Here is a 23748-nt window from a genome sequence, read left to right as displayed (position 1 = left end):
CACTCATATCTATGCATACATGCATACATATGCACACACACACACAGAGGCATGCAGCCATATACATCTGTGTACTTGTATATGTGCATCTGCTCACACACACACACACACACACACACACATATATATATACATGCATCTACATAAACTCACATATACATATGCACACTGAAGTGCATGTGCACATATATATGTACTTAAATACTCATCTGCATACACACATGCTTAAAATATATCATCATCATCATCATCATCATCATCATTTAGCGTCCGTTTTCCATGCTAGCATAGGTTGGACGGTTCTACTGGGGTCTGTGAAGCCAGAAGGATTCATCAGGCCCAGTCAGATCTGGCAGTGTTTCTACGGCTGGATGCCCTTCCTAATGCCAACCACTCCGTGAGTATAGTGGGTGCTTTTTACGTGCCACCCGCACAGGTGCCAGACAGAGCTGGCAAACGGCCACGAACGGATGGTGCCTTTTATGTGCCACCGGCACGGGGGACAGGCGAGGCTGGCAATGGACACGAACGGATGGTGCTTTTTACGTGCCGCCGGCACGAGGCCAGTCGGAGCGGTGCTGGCAACGGTCACGAACGGATGGATCTCTTACATGCCACCGGCACTGGTAACACATCTGCAATTTCTATTGATGGATTTCGATTCTGATCCTCACTTGCCTCAACAGGTCTTCACAAGTAGAGTTTTGTGTCCCAAGAAGGGAAGGTATGCATACGTAGGCTGACTCCATCCCATGTAGAAGGCCACGGGTTATGGTCTCACGGGAAAAGGCGGCGAGCTGGCACAAACATTAGCACGGCGAGCGAAATGCTTAGCGGTATTTTGTCTGCGTTACGTTGTGAGTTCAAATTCCGCCGAGGTCGACTTTGCCTTTCATCCTTTCGGGGTCGATAAATTAAGTACCAGTTACGCACTGGGGTCGATGTAATCAACTTAATACCTATGTCTGTCCTTGTTTGTCCGCTCTGTGTTTAGCCCCTTGTGGGTAATAAAGAAATAGGTTATGGTCTCACTTGTCCTGCCGGGTCTTCTCGCGCACGGCACACTTCATATATACATAATTAATTACATGTGTGTGTGTGTATACAGGCATTTGCATAAGTACAAGAAAAAGGAAAGTATTTTGTTTGGTTGTATGTAAAAAAAAATTATGAGAGGAAAGAATTATGTAAGTGGAAGATAAATTAGAAAAATACAGATGTGTATATAAATAGGCACATATTAGTTTATATTATATATATATAATATATATATATATATATATATATATATATATATGTGGTTTATGAATACATTTCAACAAACCAGGCCGAAGGTCAGGAAGCTCACTGATACCTATATATAATCTTTGATGTATATATATATATATATATATATATATATATATATCATCATCATCATCGTTTAACGTCCGTTTTCCATGCTAGCATGGGTTGAATGATTTGACTGAGGTCTGGCAAACCAGATGGCTGCACCAGACTCCAATCTGATCTGGCAGAGTTTCTACAGCTGGATGCCCTTCCTAACGCCAACCACTTCGAGAGTGTAGTGAGCGCTTTTTATGTGCCACCGGCACAGGGCCAGTGAGGCAATACTGGCAATGACCTCGCTCGAATATTTTTACACATGCCACCGGCACAGGTGCCAGAAAGGCGACACTGGTAACGATCATGCTTGAATTGTACCCTTATATATATATATATATACAAAATAAGAAAATGGAGAAATACATCTAAATCAAATATCGATTACCAGATAATACCCAATCACATACTTTATTAAACCACCACATAAGAAACTTTAAGGACAAACATAATAAAGTAGAACAAAATAGTGTACATAAAGGAGTAATGTTATACAGTAAGTACAATATGTATAAGAGAATATAAAAATAAGTAAATATAAGTATAAATATAGACTACATCTTACAGCTGTTTCGGCCATGCAGATAAGTATGTCTCGTAGTTATAAATGAGACATTTACAAAAATATCCTAAGGCCTCTTCGGAGATTATGTGATACAAATCAGATTACATACACATTTATATAGGTGTGGGTACATACCCATAATAAAACATATACATATACATATGAGTGCATATACTCACACTCCTATACATATAAATATACATATACATAATGATATAAATAATATAAATAATATAGATCAATAAACATATATATGTTCCACATTCAATGTTACAGTTTTTCAGCTTAATATTGTGATAATTACAATGTAGAAAAACATAAACTTATTAATACCTAAATGCAGATATACAGAGTCAAGAGTACATTATATTAATTCATAACAATTTCCAAAATGTCATTAATATTAGCATCATTATCATTGTCATTACCACTAATGCTACCAATATCATCATTCGTATTATTATTGATAACGCTAGATAGATAGATTCACAAGACATTGCACTGTAATTCATGTTACCAATCTTCAGATGAAAATGAAGCAATTGGAACTACAAAAAGTTTTGAAAGACTATCAAATGTATCAATGAAGAAACAAATATCTTTGCTGATTGGGTGAAGGATGTGTACAGTTTTGGAAGCAAAAGAAACTTCCAAATTTTATCCAATGACTGCTTAGCAGGGACATTTTTTCAAAGGCCCAGACATTAACCTATAGTCTGTTTTTTCTTCACTTCTGCTTTTATATTAATAGTTTCTAATATCTCTTTTAATAATTCCTAGTTTAAGTGTTTATAAACATTCTTATAGTTAAATAGTGGAATCAGTTTGATCAGTGTTACCTAAATGAAGGAAGGAGATTATGTTGCTGGTGGTGCTGTGGTGATGGGGATAATGATGAAATTTTTTGTTTGTTTGTTCATACAGACTGATATTGTTTTATTTCCAGCTGGAGCCGATTTATATCCCATTTGCTGCTAGATTCAATAACAAGGGCTCAATTTTGCTCTCTGTTCTCTAAAAAACATATGACATTTACTTATTAACCCTTTCGTTACTGTATTTCTGTTGAGATGTTCTGTGTTTCTTTCAATTTATTTTAAATCTAACAAAGAATTTAGTAAAATAACTTACTTATCATTCAGCTAGTGTTAGGAACATAAATTGTGACTAAGGTTTGGTGGAAGATTTTAATTAAAACCTTATGAAAACAAGACAGTTGTACAACAGAACCAGAGCTTGTTTCAGCCAGGTTGGTAACAAAAAGGTTAAAATAGTAGTATTGTATCGTCCTATTTACAAGTTTTACAATGTCCTTATGTGTTGTATGTCTGTTGCCATTGCAGAGCAAAGAAATGTACTTCCTTACAAAAATCTCTGACCTGGATGAATTTAAGCCGAGATGAGATAGACTTGACCATATCACTTGGTTTAGATTTCACAGTCCACTACACATACAAGGAGACTAAGTATCAACAAAGGACACACATTAGACTGAATGCATCAAAACCAAGTAAGAAATCCATTCGTTTATACATCATCGTTATCATTTTAAAGTTCACTTTTCTATGCTTGCATGAGTTGGGTTGAGTTTATTGAGGCAGATTCTCTGCAGTTGGATGCCCTTCTTGTCACCAACCCCCACTGGTTTCCAAACAAGATAATATTTCCCCATGGCCAGACATGTTCCCCTAGTATATTGAAAATGAATGACACTGTTTGTATGACAATCATGTGATGTTAAAACAAGACACAAACATACACACATTCTCTGTCTTTTATACACACACACACACACACATGTACACATACTCTTTTACTCTTTACTCTTTTACTTGTTTCAGTCATTTGACTGCGGCCATGCTGGAGCACCACCTTTTAGTCGAGTAAATCGACCCCAGGACTTATTCTTTGTAAGCCTAGTACTTATTCTATCAGTCTCTTTTGCTGACCCGCTAAGTTACGGGGACGTAAACACACCAGCATCGGTTGTCAAGTGATGTTGTGGGGGACAAACACAGACACACAAACATATACACACATACATATATATACATATATACGATGGGCTTCTTCCAGTTTCCGTCTACCAAATCCACTCACAAGGCTTTGGTTGGCCCGAGGCTATAGTAGAAGACACTTGCCCAAGGTGTCACACAGTGGGACTGAACCCGGAACCATGTGGCTGGTAAGCAAGCTACTTACCACACAGCCACTCCTGATGATTTTTTTTTTCAGTTCCCCCTCTACCAAATCCACTCCAGGCTTTGTTTAGCCAGGGGCTATAGTAGAAGTCACTTGCACAAGGTACCATGTAGTGGGACTGAACTCTGAACCATGTGATTGGGAAGCAAACTTACCACACAGCTACACCTGCACTCATATTAAATATAATTATATTTTCATTCTTCACAGTTTTGGTTAATGAGGATGCATGGCAGCTTGGAGTTAAAAATCATCATCATCATTATCATCATCGTTTAATTTCTGTTTTCCATGTTGGCTTGGTTGGACAGTTCGACTGGGGTCTGGGAAACCAGGAGGCTGCACCAGGCCCCAATCTGATCTGGCTGCCTTTCTACAGCTTGATGCCCTTCCTAATGCTTGCATGGGTCAAATGGAGTTTATTAAGGCAGATTTTTCGACAGTCAAATGCCCTTCCTGTCTCCGTCGCTCACCTGAATCCAAGCAGTGCAATATTTGTGCTTGGCCTGACGTGGTTTGCAGAATATGGAAAATGAATGATTCTGCTTGAATGACTGTGACTCACAACTGCAACCACCACCTAATATCAAGAAAAGGGGAAAACACACACACACACACATATTTCACACTTAAAACACAAGCATACCCAGAGAGGTGAGGGAAGAGAGAGGGGGAGGGAAGACAGATGGGGATAAAGAGAGAGAGAGAGGGAGAGAAAAGGGAGGAGAGACAGAGAGAGAGGGAGGGAAAAGGGAGGAGAGACAGAGATAGAGGGAGGGAGAGGGTGAGGTAGGGACAGAGAGAGAGGGGAAGGACAGAGAGAGAAAGAGGGGGAGGAGAGCTGAATGGAGAGAGAGAGGGGAGAGACTATCTGCCTGAAGTCTTGATGGTGGTGGGAGTGGGGGGTGGTTAAGCAACAGTGGGACACCACAAGTATGTTTCAATGTAAAAATTCAAAAGCTGGCGAGAGATTAGTCATTCTGGTCTGAAATCTCTCTCTCTCTCCATCCATATCTCCTCTCTCTCTCCCTTTCACTCTCTCTGTCTCTCTCCCTCTCTCTCTCCATCCATCTCTCCTCTCCCCCTCTCTCCCCCCCTTTCACTCTCTCCCCTCTCCTGTCTCACTCTCTCTGTCTCTCCCCTTCTGTCTCTCTCTCCATTCAGCTCTCCTCCCTCTCTCTACCCCTGTCCTCCCTCTCTTTCTCTCTCTCCCCTCTCCTGTCTTGCTCTCTCTCTGTGTCCCAACCTCACCCTCTCCCTCCCTCTATCTCTGTCTCTCCTCCTTTTTCTCTCCCTCTCTCTCTCTTTCTCCCCATCTGTCTTTCCTCCTTTCTCTTCCCTCACCTCCCTGGGTATGCTTGTGTTTTAAGTGTGAAATGTTTGCACTTCATTGTACGAAAGCAAAATGCCATAATTAGTTGCAGCTGCTCTCTAAGAGTCTTCACCAGAAAGGAAACCTTTTGTTTGAGTGAAGAGTCAATGTCAATATATCAAGGAGGTTGTCAGATCAAGAATGCTCTGAATTTCGTTGCCCTCAAGGCTGTAAATGAGAATGACTTAATAAAGGAAGGGACATCCAAAGAATACTTTGTAGATTAAATTAATCTAGAATTGAATAACCCTGACACTGATATCTAACTGGCATTAGATTGACAAGAATGAAGTTGGAATATATATATATATAATATATATATATATATATATATATATATATTTCTTCTTAAAAAATATATATTTGAATAAGTAAAACATAATATCATGAATAGCGATAGCGAAACCGGTCGATATATTAAAAATTATATTAAAACTATGTAAGTGTGTGTATTTTCCTTTTTTAATTTCTCATATATATATATATACAGCTAGGTTGAGTTAATTTGAGCAGCATTCAACATTGATGCACAAAAAAGAGCAACAATAGTAATAGTAAGCTTAACCTTGGCTAATGATACAGTGTATCATCATCATCATTTCAATATTAACTTTTTTTTCCATATTTTGCATCAGTTGGACCCGGGTGTGCTGAGGCTGATTTTCTATGTTCAGATGCCTTTCCTGTTGCTAATCTTCATCTGTTTCCAGGCAAGGTATCATTTCCCCCATTAACCTGTTCTCACAGAATAATGGAAACGAATTACACTGCTTATATCATGATAGTGACATTCATTTATAACTATCACTCCAATGTCAAGTCAAAGCGACACAAACACACATGCACACACAATCTGGAAGAGAAGAACAGTATGCAACTGTTAGCTATGGGTGTTGACTCTCCACTAAGCATTTCGTATGTTCAGTCACATGCTTCCCAGCAAGTTCATATCCAAATAGGTAGGAGCAGGTTTTGCATTGCGAAAATGCAACCAGGGGTATATATGGGTTAGATTAAGAAATAAAGGCAGCAAGCTGGTAGAATCGTTAGCATGCCAGGTAAAATGCTTAGCGGTATTTCATATGTCTATGTGCTGAGTTCAAATTCCACCAAGGTTGACTTTGCCTTTCATTCTTTTGCGGGGTTTATAAATTAAGTACCAGTGATACACTGAGGTCAATGTAATTTCAGGCCTTGTGCCTTTTGTAAAATGGATTATCAGATTAAGAAACATGACTAAAGTATATCTTTTATTTGTTTCAGTCATTAGACTGTAGCCATGCTGGGGCACCTAGAGGAGGTTTAGTCATATAAATCAACCCTAGTATTTATTTTTTTTAAAGCTTACTACTTATTCTGTCAGTCACTTTTGCTGAACCGCTAAGTTACAGGGATGTAAACAAACCAACGCTGGTTGTCAAGCAGTAGTGAGGGACAAACACACATACACACACATATGACTGGCTTCATTCAGTTTCTGCCTATCAAATCCACTCACAAGGCTTTGTTCGGCCCAAAGCTATAGTAGAAGACCCTTGCCCAGGGTGTCATGCAGTGGGACTGAACCTAGAACCATGTGGCTGGGAAACCGCTCAGTCATGCCTATGTCTAAAAAACGAAAAGAAAAATAATTTTTTGACATAAATTTTATAAAAAATTTATTCAATATTTACCTGTAATTTTACAGCCCAACCGTCACCTGTGAAGAACGTCCACTTGAATGTTAATGACACCTGTGTGCGTATGGAATGGAAGCATCGCTATGTCTATAAGCTACACTTCCATATTTTCTTAAAAGAAGTGAACTCTAAAAAATTGGTAAGTGTTGAAAATGTTTTCAAATTCTTGTAATTAGAATCCTGTTGAACATATTTTATCATCACAGTCCTGTGGAACTCTTGCTCTTTTACTTATTTCAGTCATTTGACTGCGGCCATGCTGGGGCACCGCCTTTAGTCGAGCAAATCGACCCAAGGACTTATTCTTTGTAAGCCTCGTACTTATTCTGTTGGTGTCTTTCGCCGAACCGCTAAGTTACGAGGACTTAAACATACCACCATCAGTTGTCAAGCGATGTTGGGGAACAAACATAAACACACACACATATATGTATACATACATACATATATATATAAAGTTAATCCAAACAAGAAAGCACAAAAAAACACAACAACGCGAGGACGTGGAACAAATATAGTATTATTGGCCGCTCAGGAAAGAAAAAAAGAAGAAGGGTTTAACATTTTGAGCGGAGCTCTTCGTCGGAAACATAGAAGGAAAGATCCAGAGAAGGGAAGACGGGACACACCAATATATATATATATATATATATATACTCTTTTACTCTTTTATTATATATATATTATATACATTGTTAAGAAATAATGATTTAAATATTCTTAAATTAATTGACATTCATTATTGAGATATGGAGAAAGAAAGAAGCAAAAATGCACATTGGATATCAAAAAATTAAAGGCTTTTTTATGAAAAGTAACAATAATTATATACAATTAGATGAATTGTGATAGAATATTTTGAATTATATATATATACATACACATATACATTAACACACAAATGTATATATACATTACACACTCACATGCACACTCATACTCTTTTACTTGTTTCAGTCATTTGACTGCGGCCATGCTGGAGCACTGCCTTTAGTCGAGCAAATCGACCCCAGGACTTATTCTTTGTAAGCCCAGTACTTATTCTATCGGCCTCTTTTGTCGAACCACTAAGTGACGGGGACGTAAACACACCAGCATTGGTTGTCAAGCAATGCTAGAGGGACAAACACAGACACACAAACATATACACACACATACATATATATATATATGCTTATATACGATGGGCTTCTTTCAGTTTCCGTCTACCAAATCCACTCACAAGGCTTTGGTCGGTCCGAGGCTATAGCAGAAGACACTTGCCCAAGATGCCACGCAGTGGGACTGAACCTGGAACCATGTGGCTGGTAAGCAAGCTACTTACCACACAGCCACCTCTGCGCCTAGATATAAATTGAAAAGAAAGCTGAGTCCTATAGAGGTTGTTTGACATTTTGCTCTTAAATTGGTACTGATAATGTCAAATATTATTTTATGTGTATATTTTCAGTCGAATTTTTCAGTCGAAGGAAGACGGTTTTACTTCTGTAAGCTCAACCCTTTTACGAAATATGAACTTAAAATTTATGCATTACCCAAGCAAAATGGTATATATAGTGAACCGTATGTTGAAACATTCATTTCCCATAAAAGTGGTAAGTATTATCATTTGAATATCAAAAATGGTGTAAGCAAAAATTTATAAAGCATGACTGCATAGTTAAGAGATTTGCCTACCAATTACCTGGTTTCAGGTTCAGTCTCATTGCAAGACACTTTGGATAAATGTCTTCTACTAAAGCCCTACACTAACCAAGGCCTTGTGAGTAGATTTGGTAGATGGAAACTAAAAGAACCCTATCATGTGTGTGTGTGTGTGTGTGTGTGTGTGTGTACATATATATATAGGTGCAGGCATGGCTGTGTGGTAAGAAGCTTGCTTCCCAACCACACGGTTCTGGGTTCCATCTTACTCCATGGCACTTTGGGAAAATGTCTTATACTATAGCCTTGTGTCTATCAAAGCCTTGTGAGTGGATTTGGTAGACAGAAATTAAAAGGAGCTCATTGTATGTGTATTTATATGTGTACATGTATGTATGTATGTATATATATGTGTGTGTATATATATATATATATATATATATATATATATCATCATCATCGTTTAACGTCCACTTTCCATGCTAGCATGGGTTGGACTATTTGACTGAGGACTGGCGAAACAGATGGCTGCACTAGGCTCTAGTCTTGATCCGGCAGAGTTTCTACAGCTGGATGCCCTTCCTAATGCCAACCACTCCGAGAGTGTAGTGGGTGCTTTTACATGCCACCAACACGGGGGCCAGTCAGGCAGTACTGGCAACAACCTCGTTCAAAGGTTTTTTTCATGTACCACCGACACAAGTGCTATGTATATAGCTTAAGGAAAAAAACTCAACATCAAGTGGCTGCAAAGAGTGCAAAATGACACAATTGAAATGACCTGTACTTTGTAGAGTACCTATAATCGTTGGAGGTTGAAGTGTCTCCTGGCCCTGAGAAAAGGACCAGTCATTAATTTTAGACCTAAGAGGTTGTATTTTGCTTTAATTATAGCTTTGCTTTTACTCTTTACTCTTTTACTTGTTTCAGTCATTTGACTGTGGCCATGCTGGAGCACCACCTTTAGTTGAGCAAATCGACCCCGGGACTTATTCTTTGTAAGCCCGGTACTTATTCTATCAGTCTCTTTTGCCGAACTGCTAGGTGACGGGGACGTAAACACACCAGCATCGGTTGTCAAACGATGTTGGGGGACAAACACAGACACACAAACACATACACACAGATGTATATATATATACATATATACGACAGGCTTCTTTCAGTTTCCGTCTACCAAATCCACTCACAAGGCATTGGTCGGCCCAGGGCTATAGCAGAAGACACTTGCCCAAGATGCCACGCAGTGGGACTGAACCCGGAACCGTGTGGTTGGTTAGCAAGCTACTTACCACACAGCCACTCCTGTGCCTTTTATTTATTAATTTTAAGTATCTTTTGTCATTTCAAATTTTAAGGGCATGGCTGTGTGGTTAGGGAGCTTGCTTCCTAGCTATATGGTTTCGGGTTCAGTCCCACTGCATGGCACTTTGGGTAGATGTCTTCTGCTATAGCCCCGAGCCGACCGAAGCTTTGTGATGAATTCGGTAGGCGGAAGTTACTGCTGTGTGTGTATATGTGCGTGTAAGTGCTTGTGCCTCTCCGAAAGAGAGAGAGAGAGAGAGGGATTAATGTCTCAATACATAGTGTCCACCTTTGTTATTGTGTGTATTCCAATTTTAAAACAAGTACACTGCATCCCTGCATGTTACATGAATCTTCTAAAAGGGCTGACAACAGAAAGGGCATCTAGCTGTAAGACGCTGCCTCAGAAAACCTGTCCAACTCTTGCCAGCATGGGAAGTCAGACATATAACTATGATTATGATGATTAATTTCAAATAATATACCTCTGTATACCTTTCATTATATGTATGAATAGGTTTTGGGGACAAATATAATGAAAGAACTACTATCATTACTACTACTACTACTACTACTACTACTACTAATGCTGCTGCTGCTAATACTACTGCTGCTACTACTACTACTACTGCTGCTGCTGCTGCTGATACTACTACTGTTGCTAGTACTACTGCATTAGAGGGGGAAATGTGTAAAATAAGTCCATTATGAGTCATTATTTAACATTTTTAATTATTTTGCCTTAATGTTGTCTTCTTTGCAGTTCCTGTACACTCACCAAGAATTACAAATGGCAGTTTCAAAAGAGATATTTCAGATGTTAATTCTGTCACAGTATTCTGGAAGGTAAACCTATATGTATATATGTATGCATGTATGAATGTTAATATATATATATAGACAGAGAGAGAAGGGGGGAACATCATCATCATCATCATCGTTTAACGTCCGTTTTCCACGCTAGCACGGGTTGGACGGTTCGACCGGGGTCTGGGAAGTCAGGGGCCGCACCAGGCTCCAGTCTGATCTGGCAGTGTTTCTACAGCTGGATGCTCTTCCTAACGCCAACCACTCCGCGAGTGTAGTGGGTGCTTTTTACGTGCCACCTGCACAGGTCCCAGGGAGGGTCTGGCATCGGCCACGATCGGTTGGTGCTTTTAACAATTAGTTTTAAATCTCTGAGCAATAAGTAAGTAGTAACAGTACTACAAAGTAAAATCCATCGTCCCACATAAAGTGGCAGTCCTGATTAGAACGATGTTACTGTGTCTTTTACCCCCAGGAAAACATCTTTTCCAGTTGACTACTGATGCACACCTGCATCCTTATGCCTCAAACAAAGGAGCTAGTGTTCCCACTCAGCCTTAAACAGTACCTGCTAACTATGGTTTCTGGGTTATTACTCTTCATCAGCACAAGATAACCATTGGCTGGAGGTGGTAACACTAGGCCTTGCTTGAGGTACATACTTTTAAAGTGACTCACAGCCACTGATCTCTTAAAGAGGAAAACAGTTTTAAATCTCTGACTGAGAAGTAAGTAGTAACAGTACTACAGAGTAAAATCTATTTGCTAACGTAAAGTGGCAGTCCTGATTAGGACGATATTACTACCTTTTTTAACCCCAGGAAAACCTCTTTTCCTGCTGGCTACCGATGCACAACTGTGTCCTTATACCTCAGACAATAGAGTTAATGTCCCCACTCAGCCTTATTTCTCACTCAGATTTAAAACTAATTGTTTTCCTCTTTATGAGATCAATGACTGTGTGGCACTTTAAAAGTATATACCTCGAGCAAGGTCTAGTGTTGCCATCTCTAGCTAATGATTATGCTGTGCCGATGGAGGGAAATAACCCAGAAACCATGGTCTGCAGGTCGTGTTTAAGGCTGTTCAGGAGGTTAACAGTTGCCCTGAACAAGGTTGGTTTTCAAGCGACAAGTAACCATTTCTAAAGCATGAAAACCACTCATAAACTTGTGTGTCATTCATGGCAGCATCCTTGTAAGCTGTTTGAAGCATGACAACTGTCTTGGCTGCAGTTTGCCCCAGTAGAAAACAGAATATCACTGAAGCACGCTGTTCCTTCATATCAGCTAATGCAAAAATCAATGAACAGGGGAGAAGCACTGCAAAACAAAGATGCACCGTGTGGCAGTACAACCTCAGATGGTGTCACTATTCGGCAGACTGATGCCTAAGGGTTGCATCAAGTGACCTCTAGTGGCAGAAGCCTGAACTACAACAGGCTTGTCTCACAGAGAATGTTTCCAGTTACTTTTGCGTACCTCATCGTATATACAGACTGAATTATGACTGGAAACAATAGAAAGAAGGGGATTAAACTAAGAAAACAAACAAAAAAATGTAAGCATTTGAATAGATTTTTTTTTCTTTGTCAAATAAAATGAGTTGTGCAGGGTTACCAACAATTCCAGTGAAATTTAACCTTTTAGTGTTTAAATTAGCTGGATCTACAATGTCATTCTAGAAATAAACTACCTCATCATCAAAATCTTGAAGCTATGGGGCAATGCATGGCTAATTCAAAACAATGTGAATTTATAAGCATTACATTTAACAGGATAATCTGAACGTTAAAGGATAAAGGGATTTAGGTTATATACACTACAATTTTTGTTACTTCTGATATATTCATAAGACTAGATTTTGACTATATTATATAAACTGTGTAGCAAAATGAAATTGAACCACAAAATGCATGCAACATGCTTTGGTTTTCATCCTCACTTCACTTAGCTTAATCACCACATGCATTGTTCAATATTACCTTCTACAAACATACCATAATCAGAAATAGGTCTAATGGTGAGCTACAGAGTATCTTCTTTAGGTCAATGGTAGGATAATGTGTTGAACAGTAAATTGGTTAGTTTTACAGTGCTACTGCTCTTTCTTAGTGAGAGTTTGTTATACCCTATAGTACAAATTTTCATTTTAGTGTGGACTGGGCCATTTCTAACTTAGATATATTATCAACAGCTGCAGGAGTGGCTGTGTGGTAAGTAGCTTGCTTATCAACCACATGGTTCCTGGTTCAGTCCCACTGCATGGCACCTTGGGCAAGTGTTTTCTACTATAGCTTTGGGCCGACCAAAGCCTTGTGAGTGGATTTGGTACACGGAAACTAAAAGAAGCCCGTCATATATATGTATATATATATATATTTGTGTCTGTGCTTGTACCCCCCAACATCGCTTCACAGCTGATGCTGGTGTGTTTACGTCCCTGTAATTCAGTGGTTCGGCAAAAGAGACCAATAGAATAAGTACTGGGCTTACAAAGACTAAAATGCAGTGCTCCAGCATGGCCACAGTCAAATGACTGAAACAAGAGTAATAGACACAATGCAATATTTGTGACATTACAAACTGCGTAATTCCTATTAGATCATCTGCACTTTCAATTGAGTTGTATAACTCTGTTAAATAAAGATGTAGAAAAGCAATAATCCTGTTCTTAAATAAACTAAAATGCATTTGGTATTATTAAGAACAATACCAATATTATCTTGTGAAGGGTGATTGCAAGGCAGAATTAGCAGAATGATAGGCAAAATATTTCATAATATATGGTTTTGAGTTCAAATCCTACTGAAGTCAACTCTGCATTTTATCCCTTTGAGGGCTGATAAATACATACAAAGTAAGAATTGGGGCAGTGTTGAGATGATCTTTATTGAATATCTTCTATCAAAATTTGTGGCCTTGTACTTAACTTAGATATAATACTGGTTTTTGTTCCCAGCGATGTTTGAACTCAGAATATAAACACAGGCCTGGGATGCTCACAATTTTATCAGCTGATTGCCTTATCTTATCTACAGTGTTGATATAATGATGTAAGACCATGTGATTTACTCTTTACTCTTTTACTTGTTTCAGTCATTTGACTGTGGCCATGCTGGAGCACCGCCTTTAGTCGAGGAAATCGACCCCAGCACTTATTCTTTGTAAGCCTAGTACTTATTCTATCGGTCTCTTTTGTTTGTATTATGGTGGAGTATATGTCTCTATGTGTATGTTTGAGTGTTTAACAAATAATTCATTTTGATTTATTTTCTTCTGTCTCCACAGAACTTAATGAGAAGAGAATTTGGTGATGAAAATGTTGAATATCTTATTCAAAATAAAAATTCAAATCTAACAGCTTTTCAAAACAATTTGTTACTTGAATTATCACTAAACAAAACCAGTTGTGAAAATATAAGAATATGGGCTAAGAACTCTGTTGGTTATTCGAAGCCACCATCATCTATACGCATTTGTGATAAATCGAAAGGTTAGCAACATATTTTCTATTTTTATAAATTGTGCATTTGCATTGTCACATCATCATCATCATCATCATCATTTAACGTCTGCTTTCCATGCTAGCATGGGTTGGACGGTTCAACTGGGGTCTGTGAAGCCAGAAGGCTGCATCAGGCCCAGTCTGATCTGGCAATGTTTCTACGGCTGGATGCCCTTCCTAACGCCAACCACTCCGTGAGTGTAGTGGGTGCTTTTTACGTGCCACCCGCACAGGTGCCAGATGGAGCTGGCAAACGGCCATGAACGGATGGTGCTTTTATGTGCCACCAGCACGGGGGCCAGGCGAGGCTGGCAACGGACACGAACGGATGGTGCTTTTACGTGCCACCGGCACGGAGACCAGTGCATAAGTGTATGTGTGGGTATTATGAGAAGATGCAGGGATGGCTTTAGGGTTAAGAAGTATGCTTCACAACCACAAGATTTGGGGTTTGATCTGAAAGGAAGGCAGTTTGTTTGGGCAAGGATGGATTTTCTACTACAGTCTCAAGATGAACAATGCTTTTTTAATCGTTTAACGTTCACTTTCCATGCTAGCATGGGTTGGATGATTTGACGGAGGACTGGCGAACCGGATGGCTGCACCAGGTTCCAATCTTGATCTGGCAGAGTTTCTATAGCTGGATGCCCTTCCTAACGCCAACCACTCTTAGAGTGTAGTGAGTGCTTTTACGTGCCACCGGCACAGGGGCCAGTCAGGCAGTACTGGCAACAGCCACGCTCAAATGGTGTTTTTTATGTGCCACCTGCACAGGGGCTAGTCCAGTGGCACTGGCAACGACCTCACTCGAATAGATAAGAGAACAATATGCAATGTTTCTTGAGTAAAATTTAATGGACAAATTGTATGGAAGCTTGAGAGGTGTGCATTTGTGTGTGTGCGTATGTGCATATTTGTCTGTATATGTGTGTAAATATATATGTGTGTGTGTGTTTTGTATGTAGTTAAGTTAAATCCTAGGTATTATACTTACATATTTTAATTGTTTATATAATATGTAGTTATGGTAAATCCCAGCTGTTACATTTCTATATATAACAAGTTAGAAAATCTTTGTAAGAGATATGGACAGTATATGTGTAAGCAGTAATGCTAATGCAAAATAAACTAACTCTGGGTTAGTACAAATATGTTGCAGTTTACCATGGATACAAAATTGATTAGAGCCAGAAATACATATCAACCTGCCCACAGAGGGCATTTGCACTGATAATTGTGAATTTACCTTTTATCTTTGTGAGAATTTTTCCTCTGCAATAAATTTCAGTGAATAGTTGCCTTCAGAAGTTGAAATATATCCCAGTGACTTAGAGTGATGTGTGTGTGTAGGTATGTACGCCTATACATACAGATATATATATACATATATATATATATATATATATATATATATATATATACACACACAGATATATGTGTATATATATATATATATATATATATATATTATATATATATATACACACAGATATATGTATATATATATATATATATATATACACACACACAGATATATGTATATATATATATATATATTATATATATATATATATATATATATATATATATGTATATACCCAATGACATGGTTATAGATTCAGTCCCACTTCATGATACTTTTGGCAAGTGTCTTCCACTATAGACCCTGGTTAATCAAAGCCTTGAGAGGATATTTTAAATTAAATTTGTTAACATTGTAATATAATTATACTATAATATAATATAATAAAATATAATACAAAAACAAATATTAGTCCTACTAGTTGTTTTGATTCATACCCAATAATGAATTCATAAAAACTGAATTCAGTCTATTCTATGATTTAGCAATCCTTACATATAATTTTTTTTTTTTTCCAAATATTACCCTGATAAGATTCATACCCAGAAACATGAATTTTTTATAAATTCATTATCGAATGTGAATCAAAACACTTTGTAGGACTAATATTTGTTTTTGCATTCTTATTTTATTTCATTATATTATAGTAAAATTATATTATAATGTTAATAAATTAAATTTAGAATATGTCAATTGTATATTTCTATTTTCTTTTAATCTTGCTATATTGAATATGTGGAGGCGCAATGGCCCAGTGGTTAGGGCAGCGGACTCGCTGTTGTAGGATCGCAGTTTCGATTCCCAGACCGGGCATTGTGAGTGTTTATTGAGCGAAAACACCTAAAGCTCCACGCGGCTCCGGCAGGGGGTGGTGGCGATCCCTGTTGTACTCTTTTGCCACAACTTACTCTCACTCTTTCTTCTGTTGGCCTGCTCGCTTAGCCAGCGGGGTGGCGTCATTTGAAGGCTAAAACAATGCGAAACGCATTGTGACCAGCATCTGATAGCCTGGTCGGTCACGGTGATCACGGTGATATTGATTATATACCCTTTTAAGTTGTGATGTGTTTCGGGTGGCATGAGCTAAAGAGGAGATATTGTTTCGAGTCCATTGGTTTATGATAGATGTCAGTTACAATTTGGTTCTTGACATTTTTTATCATGATATCCAAGAATGAGATCTGTTCTTTGTTATATTCCATTGTGAATTGAATGTTAGTATTTGTATCATTTAGTGTTGATTTGTAGTCCAAAAGTTTGTCAGTGGTCTCCTTTCAAATGATAAAACAGTCATCCAGGTATCTTTTCCAGCTTTCTCTTATGTATTGGTGGAATGAATAACCGTATTTTCAAAGTGACACTTCATGTATGGTGAATTCCAAACAACCCATTACCGGGTTCACAAGAACAGGGGTTGTTTTCATTCCCATCACAATCCTGCATGTATATAAGTATATGTGCACACACATATATATACTCTTTTACTTGTCTCAGTCATTTGACTGCGGCCATGCTGGGGTACCACCTTTAGTCGAGCAAATCGACCCCGGGACTTATTCTTTGTAAGCTCAGTACTTATTCTATCGGTCTCTTTTGCCAAACCGCTAAGTGATGGGGACGTAAACACACCAGCATCGGTTGTCAAGCAATGCTAGGGGGACAAACACACACACACAAACACACACACATACACATATATACATATATACGACAGGCTTCTTTCAGTTTCCGTCTACCAAATCCACTTACAAGGCATTGGTCGGCCCGGGGCTATAGCAGAAGACACTTGCCCAAGATGCCACACAGTGGGACTGAACCCGGAGCCATGTGGTTGGTTAGCAAGCTACTTACCACACAGCCACTCCTGCGCCTATATATATATATATATATATATAATATATATATATATAATATATATATATATATATATATATATTATATATATATATATATATATATATCTATATATATATATATATATGTATGTCTGTATGTATGTTTATAATGTATATATATGTGTGTGTGTGTGTATTATATATATATATAGGTATAGTTATAATCTATTTTGCAATGGTATGAGACTTGAATCTAATATTTAAAATCTGTGCATGAAATCCTTTTCTCTTTTATGAGATTTTCTGTTTGCTAAATTTTGTCTGTAAATTAACTTTGAAAATCCTACGGCAACAGTTCCAGATTATCCTCGGAATATTGAAGCAATAGTACTCAACTCTACCACCGTGTGGATCAAGTGGGAAAGTCCGAAAGACAACCACATGAGGGTAACGAGATACACAATCTATAGATGTGATAAGGAAAATCATTTTGTAAGTATCTTTCTTTTTTTCTTTCTCTCTCTTTCTTTCCCTTTGTATGTCTTTCTATTTCCTTTTCTTTACTTTTTGTCTTCCTTCTTTCTTTCCTTCCTCCTTCTCTTCCTTTCTTCATTCATACTGAAACATGTTGTTTCATTTTGCTCTGAAATTTCTTTTCCTTTACAATTTTAGCTTTGCCCCCTGAATAAGTTGTTCCCTTTATTTTATTTTTTTTTTATAGTTAAAATCAAATATAAAACAGTGGCACGTAAAATGCACCAATCCGACCGTGGCCGTTGCCAGCCTCGCCTGGCACGTAAAAAGCACCCACTACACTCACGGAGTGGTTGGCGTTAGGAAGGGCATCCAACTGTAGAAACACTGCCAGATCAGACTAGAGCTTGGTGCAGCCTTCTGGCTTCCCAGATCCCCGGTCGAACCGTCCAACCCATGCTAGCATGGAGAACGGACGTTAAACGATGATGATGATGATATGAGGTTTCTCCCCTTTGAAAATTTGGGTTGGCCTTTGTTTGTGCATGTATTAAATATCAACAACTTATCCTTTCACCTGAAGGGTCCATTATGACTTCTGATGTGATGGTCATGGTAGCAGCAGCAATGGTGTCTGTAGTAGTAGTAGAAGAAATGTAAGAACTGGATAGCTAAAGTGAACATTATTGCTTTCAATTTTGCCACAAGGTAGGCGTAGGAGTGGCTGTGTGGTAAGTAGCTTGCTTACCAACCACATGGTTCTGAGTTCAGTCCTACTGTGTGGCACCTTGGGCAAGAGTCTTCTACTATAGCCTCGAGCTGACCAAAGCCTTGTGATTGGATTTGGTAGACAGAAACTGAACAAAGCCTATCATATATATGTATGTAGGTGTGTATATATATATATGTGTGTGTGTGTGTGTATATGTTCGTGTGTCTGTGTTTGTCTCCACCACCATCACTTGACAACCAATGCTGGTGTGTTTATGTCACCGTAACTTAGCGGTTCAGCAATAGAGACCGATAGAATAAGTACTAGGCTTACGACAAATAAGTCCTAGGGGCGAGTTGCTCAACTAAAAGGCAGTTCTCCAGCATGGCCACAGTCAAATGACTGAAACAAGTAAAAGATTAAAAAGATTTTTTTTTAGGGTCAGTAATTTGTGGTGATAGCATAAGTTGATGTTATTGACCTAGCATAAGTTGATGTTATTGACCTCAGTGTTGTTCTTATTTTACCGACCCTGAAAAGCTGAAAGGCCAAGTGGATCTCTGCAGAATTTGAACTGGGAACATAAAGAGGGACAAAGCACCACTAAGCATTTTGCCTGGCTTGCTTATGATTCTGCCAGTTTTCTGCCTTCAAAGTGAACTTTATTTTCCGAATTGTGGCCGATGCCAGTGCCGCCTCGACTGGCTTCTGTGCCAGTGGCACATAAAATGCACCAATCCGACCATGGCCGTTGCCAGCCTCACCTGGCACCTGTGCAGGTGGCACGTAAAAAGCACCCACTACACTCACGGAGTGGTTGGTGTTAGGAAGGGCATCAAGCTGTAGAAACTCTGCCAGATCAAGATTGGAGCCTGGTGCAGCCTTCTGGCATGGAGAACAGACGTTAAACGATGATGACGATGATTTCTGTAGAAATACACAACCATTTTACATCAATTTATTTAGGAAATAATTAAATATTTCGCAAAATAACTTTGTCGTTATTAAGCTGTTGTTTAGGACATAAATTAACATGAAATTGTGATGAAAGGTTTTAATTTAAATCATTTTAAAACATGTGTCACAGACCTAGGATTAGCCTCAGGCAGTTTGGTATTGAAAGTATTAAAAAAAATCTCCCATTTTGAAGAAGGTAAGAAAGAAAGTTTCCTTGATGAGCAAATTAATTTTTCTTGAACAGACAAATGATGTTCTTCTCCATTTCTCCTTCATCCAGAGAAACTGCACTTGGAGTTATGTGAATGGTAATGAAACCTCAAAGAATCTGTCAATGAATACAGATGTTAATTCATACAGTTTTGCTGTGTCAGCAGAAAATGACGAAGGATCCAGTGGATTGATTTGGTCGCCATGTCTATTCATTTTAAAAAGTATATTTTACCCCAACTATTTTTACCTTTTCTGTCACTTTGTGACTCCTTTTTTCTTGTCTGCTTCTCTTCCTGTTTTGTTTTTTTTTCTGTTTTTTTTTAAATTTTTTATTGTATGAACAAATACATAGGCGTAGGAGTGGCTGTGTGGTAAGTAGCTTGCTAACCAACCACATGGTTCTGGGTTCAGTCCCACTGCGTGGCATCTTGGGCAAGTGTCTTCTGCCATAGCCCCGGGCTGACCAATGCCTTGTGGGTGGATTTGGTAGACGGAAACTGAAAGAAGCCTGTCGTATATATGTATATATATATGTATGTGTGTGTGTCTGTGTGTGTCCCCCTAGCATTGCTTCACAACTGATGCTGGTGTGTTTATGTCCCCCATCATTTAGCGGTTTGGCAAAAGAGACCGATAGAATAAGTACTAGGCTTACAAAGAATAAGTCCCGGGGTCGATTTGCTCGACTAAATGTGGTGCTCCAGCATGGCCGCAGTCAAATGACTGAAACAAGTAAAAGAGAGTATGTACATATGGTCGACATACACAATTCATGTCAGCTTGGAAAATGAGGTATGAAATCTTCATTGTTTAACACCCATTTTTTCATGCTTCCACTGGTGTCAGATGGATTTGGTGAGGCAGATTTTCTGCAGTTAGATGCCCTTCCTGTTACCAGCCTTCACCTGTATCCAAGCACAGTTACACTTTAATAGGCCAGACATGTTTTCCATGGGAGACTGAAAGCAAGCAACATCATTTGTATGACAACAATGTTTGTTTACAACCATCACATGATCTCAAGACAAGAATACACACTAAATGTACACATACACAAACATTCTTTTATTCTTTTACTTGTTTCAGTCCTTTTGACTGCAGCCATGCTGGAGCACCTATGCCTATACTTACCACACAGCCACTCCTACGCTTATATATACAGATATATATATATATATATATATATATATATTCATACACAGATATATGTATATACACATATATATATACAGATATATATATCTGTATGCATATTACAGTTCTATAATTAAGAAATGAGGAATTATGTACATTATTTACATTATTTACATTTACATTTGACGGATATTTGTCCTCATCTTGTTTGTTGTTAACACAACGTTTCAGCTGATATACCCTCCAGCCTTCATCAGGTGTCTTGAGGAAATTTCGAACCTGGGTTCTCATTCCTAGGGTATTTTTTGATGTTGTTGTTGTTGCTATTATTATTATTATTATTATTATTATTATTATTGAGTGTGAGACCAGTGCATGCCATCAAAGTGACACTGGGGTAAAATATATGAAGCCCAGTATACCTTATTATTATTATTATTATTACTATTTGTTGATGCAGTACAGAACTAGTCTGGGAACTTTTAGAAACCACCCCATATGCTAATGATGCTGCCACTTTGTTGCCTTAACTGATTTCAAGTTTTGGCATCATACGATCAGCAATTTTAGGGGATGCAGTAAGTCAATTCCATCAATCCTAGTACTTGATTGATACTAAATTTTATCAATCCTGAAAGGATGAAAAGTTGACTTTGGCAGGATTTGAACACTGGATGTTAAAAAAAAATTAAACAAATGCCACTAAGCACTTTGTCTGAAATTCAAAAGATTCTGCTAGCACACTGCCTTAAATATAATACTGTTAATAATAACCCTTTCTACTATAGACACAAGGCCTGAAATTTTGTTGGAGAGGAAACAAGTTGATATCATCAACCCCAGAACTTGACTGATGCTTAGTTTATCGACCTTGAAAGAAGAATGGCACAGTCAGAATATAAATGTGGACAAAATGCTGTAAAGCAAGCATTTTGCCCAGTGTGCCGCCAATGATTCTGCCAGATTCCCACCTTAATAATAATAATGATAATAATAATAATAATAATAATGATAAAATAATAATGATAATAATAATAATAATAATAATAATAATAATAATAATAATAATAATAATGATAATAATAATAATAAGGATAATAATAATAATAATAATGATAATAATAATAATAATGATAATAATAATGATAATAATAATAATGATAATGATAATAATAATAATAATAATGATAATAATAATAATAATAATAATGATGATAATAAAAGTAATATAATAATAATGATAATAATAGTGATAATACTAATGATCATGATAATAATGATAATAATAATAATAGTGATAATAATAATAATATGATAATAATGATAATAATATTGATGATAATAATAATAATAATAATAATAATTTGTTTACTTCACCAGCACCAAATAATTTACTATTTCATTTTCCCTGTGTTCATTAAAAGAATTCACCATTTTGTTTTTTCTTTCTTTAATTTCAGAACCTGAAAACCCTGTAGAGTTTAGAGTTATTGCTAAAGATGGCACTCTTATTGTAGAATGGGACCATTATAACTGCTACATTGAGAAAGCCTACCTTACTAATTATGTAGTGTCTTACTGTGTTTCTTTTAATAAAACAAATTGTAAAGGTACGTACATATTCTAATTTTTTTTTACAAGTTTTCGCATTTGGTTTGTGGCCATGCTTAGGCACCATTTGCAGGGGTCTTAGTCAGTTACATTGATCTCTAGGCATGTGGCCCAGTGGTTAGGCTGCTGCGCTCACAGTTGCTAGATCATTGGTTCCGTTCCCTGATTAGGCAGCACATTGAGTTCTTGAGTGAAACACTTCATTTCATGTTGCTCCAGTTCCCCTTTCGGTCAGTAGGGGAATGTTGGTCTGCTCACCTAGCCTCTGGGGGTGGGGTCATCTGAAGGCTAAAGCAATGCAAAAAGAATAAAAATGCATTGTGACCAGCGATGTGTAACAACATCTGATAGCTTGCTCGGTCATGTGATCACATGACATTGATCTCAGTTCTTGGTGTGATACATCTTTATCAATCTATAATTATTGAATGGCTAAGTTCACCTTTAGCCAAAAATGGATATAAAGACTATGTAACTCAATACTTAGTTAGAAGTAGAGTAGTAATGAATACAGGTAAGTATTTTGAAATTAATTGAAACAAAGGCAGTATGTTTCAACCTAGATATGGTAACAAAAGGACTAGTTTCATCATCATCATCATCATGTCACATCCACTTTCCATGCAAGCATGGGGTCAGAACCATATTTCAATTTTTTTTACTCCATCTTCCGTCAATTGCTGGGAATGATTTTTTTAACTCTCCTCCCTTGACCCTGTAGCATTCAAACTGACCTTACCTGGCCAGATCTGGCCTCTCACCTCATCCTTACAATATCATTCTAAAACTAAGCGATTATATCATTGACATCTCTGAAGTACAAGATAATGCATGATAAATTCAAAACAATATAAATATATAAACATTACATTTGACAATATTTTTAATGAACTGCACTCTGACTCCTTTTGATTCTTTTACTGGTCTCAGTCATTGAACTATGGCCATGCTAGGGAACTGCTTGCAGAGGTTTAAATCAATGTTT

The 23748-nt window shown here is 37.7% G+C and overlaps 1 protein-coding gene across 2 annotated transcripts in view; it reads left to right on the top strand.

Annotated features, from left to right (window-relative positions):
• Positions 1-23748, top strand: part of LOC115218375 — a 108065-nt gene that overhangs the window by 62354 nt on the left and 21963 nt on the right. The window contains exons 5-12 of one of the 2 annotated variants that reach the window (XM_036508151.1): positions 3292-3458; positions 7210-7340; positions 8652-8796; positions 10914-10996; positions 14248-14452; positions 18018-18154; positions 20086-20239; positions 22613-22762. In XM_036508151.1, coding sequence (XP_036364044.1) covers positions 3292-3458; positions 7210-7340; positions 8652-8796; positions 10914-10996; positions 14248-14452; positions 18018-18154; positions 20086-20239; positions 22613-22762 — 1172 coding nt within the window. Of the gene's footprint in view, positions 1-3289; positions 3459-7209; positions 7341-8651; positions 8797-10913; positions 10997-14247; positions 14453-18017; positions 18155-20085; positions 20240-22612; positions 22763-23748 lie in introns of both variants that reach the window. The other variant, XM_036508152.1, reaches the window with a different exon arrangement.

The sequence above is a fragment of the Octopus sinensis genome, linkage group LG13 (assembly GCF_006345805.1).
Source record: "Octopus sinensis linkage group LG13, ASM634580v1, whole genome shotgun sequence".
In the NCBI taxonomy this organism is placed as follows: domain Eukaryota; kingdom Metazoa; phylum Mollusca; class Cephalopoda; order Octopoda; family Octopodidae; genus Octopus; species Octopus sinensis.
Note: the sequence above shows the minus strand (reverse complement) of the source record. Positions and strands in the feature narration are given on the sequence as shown.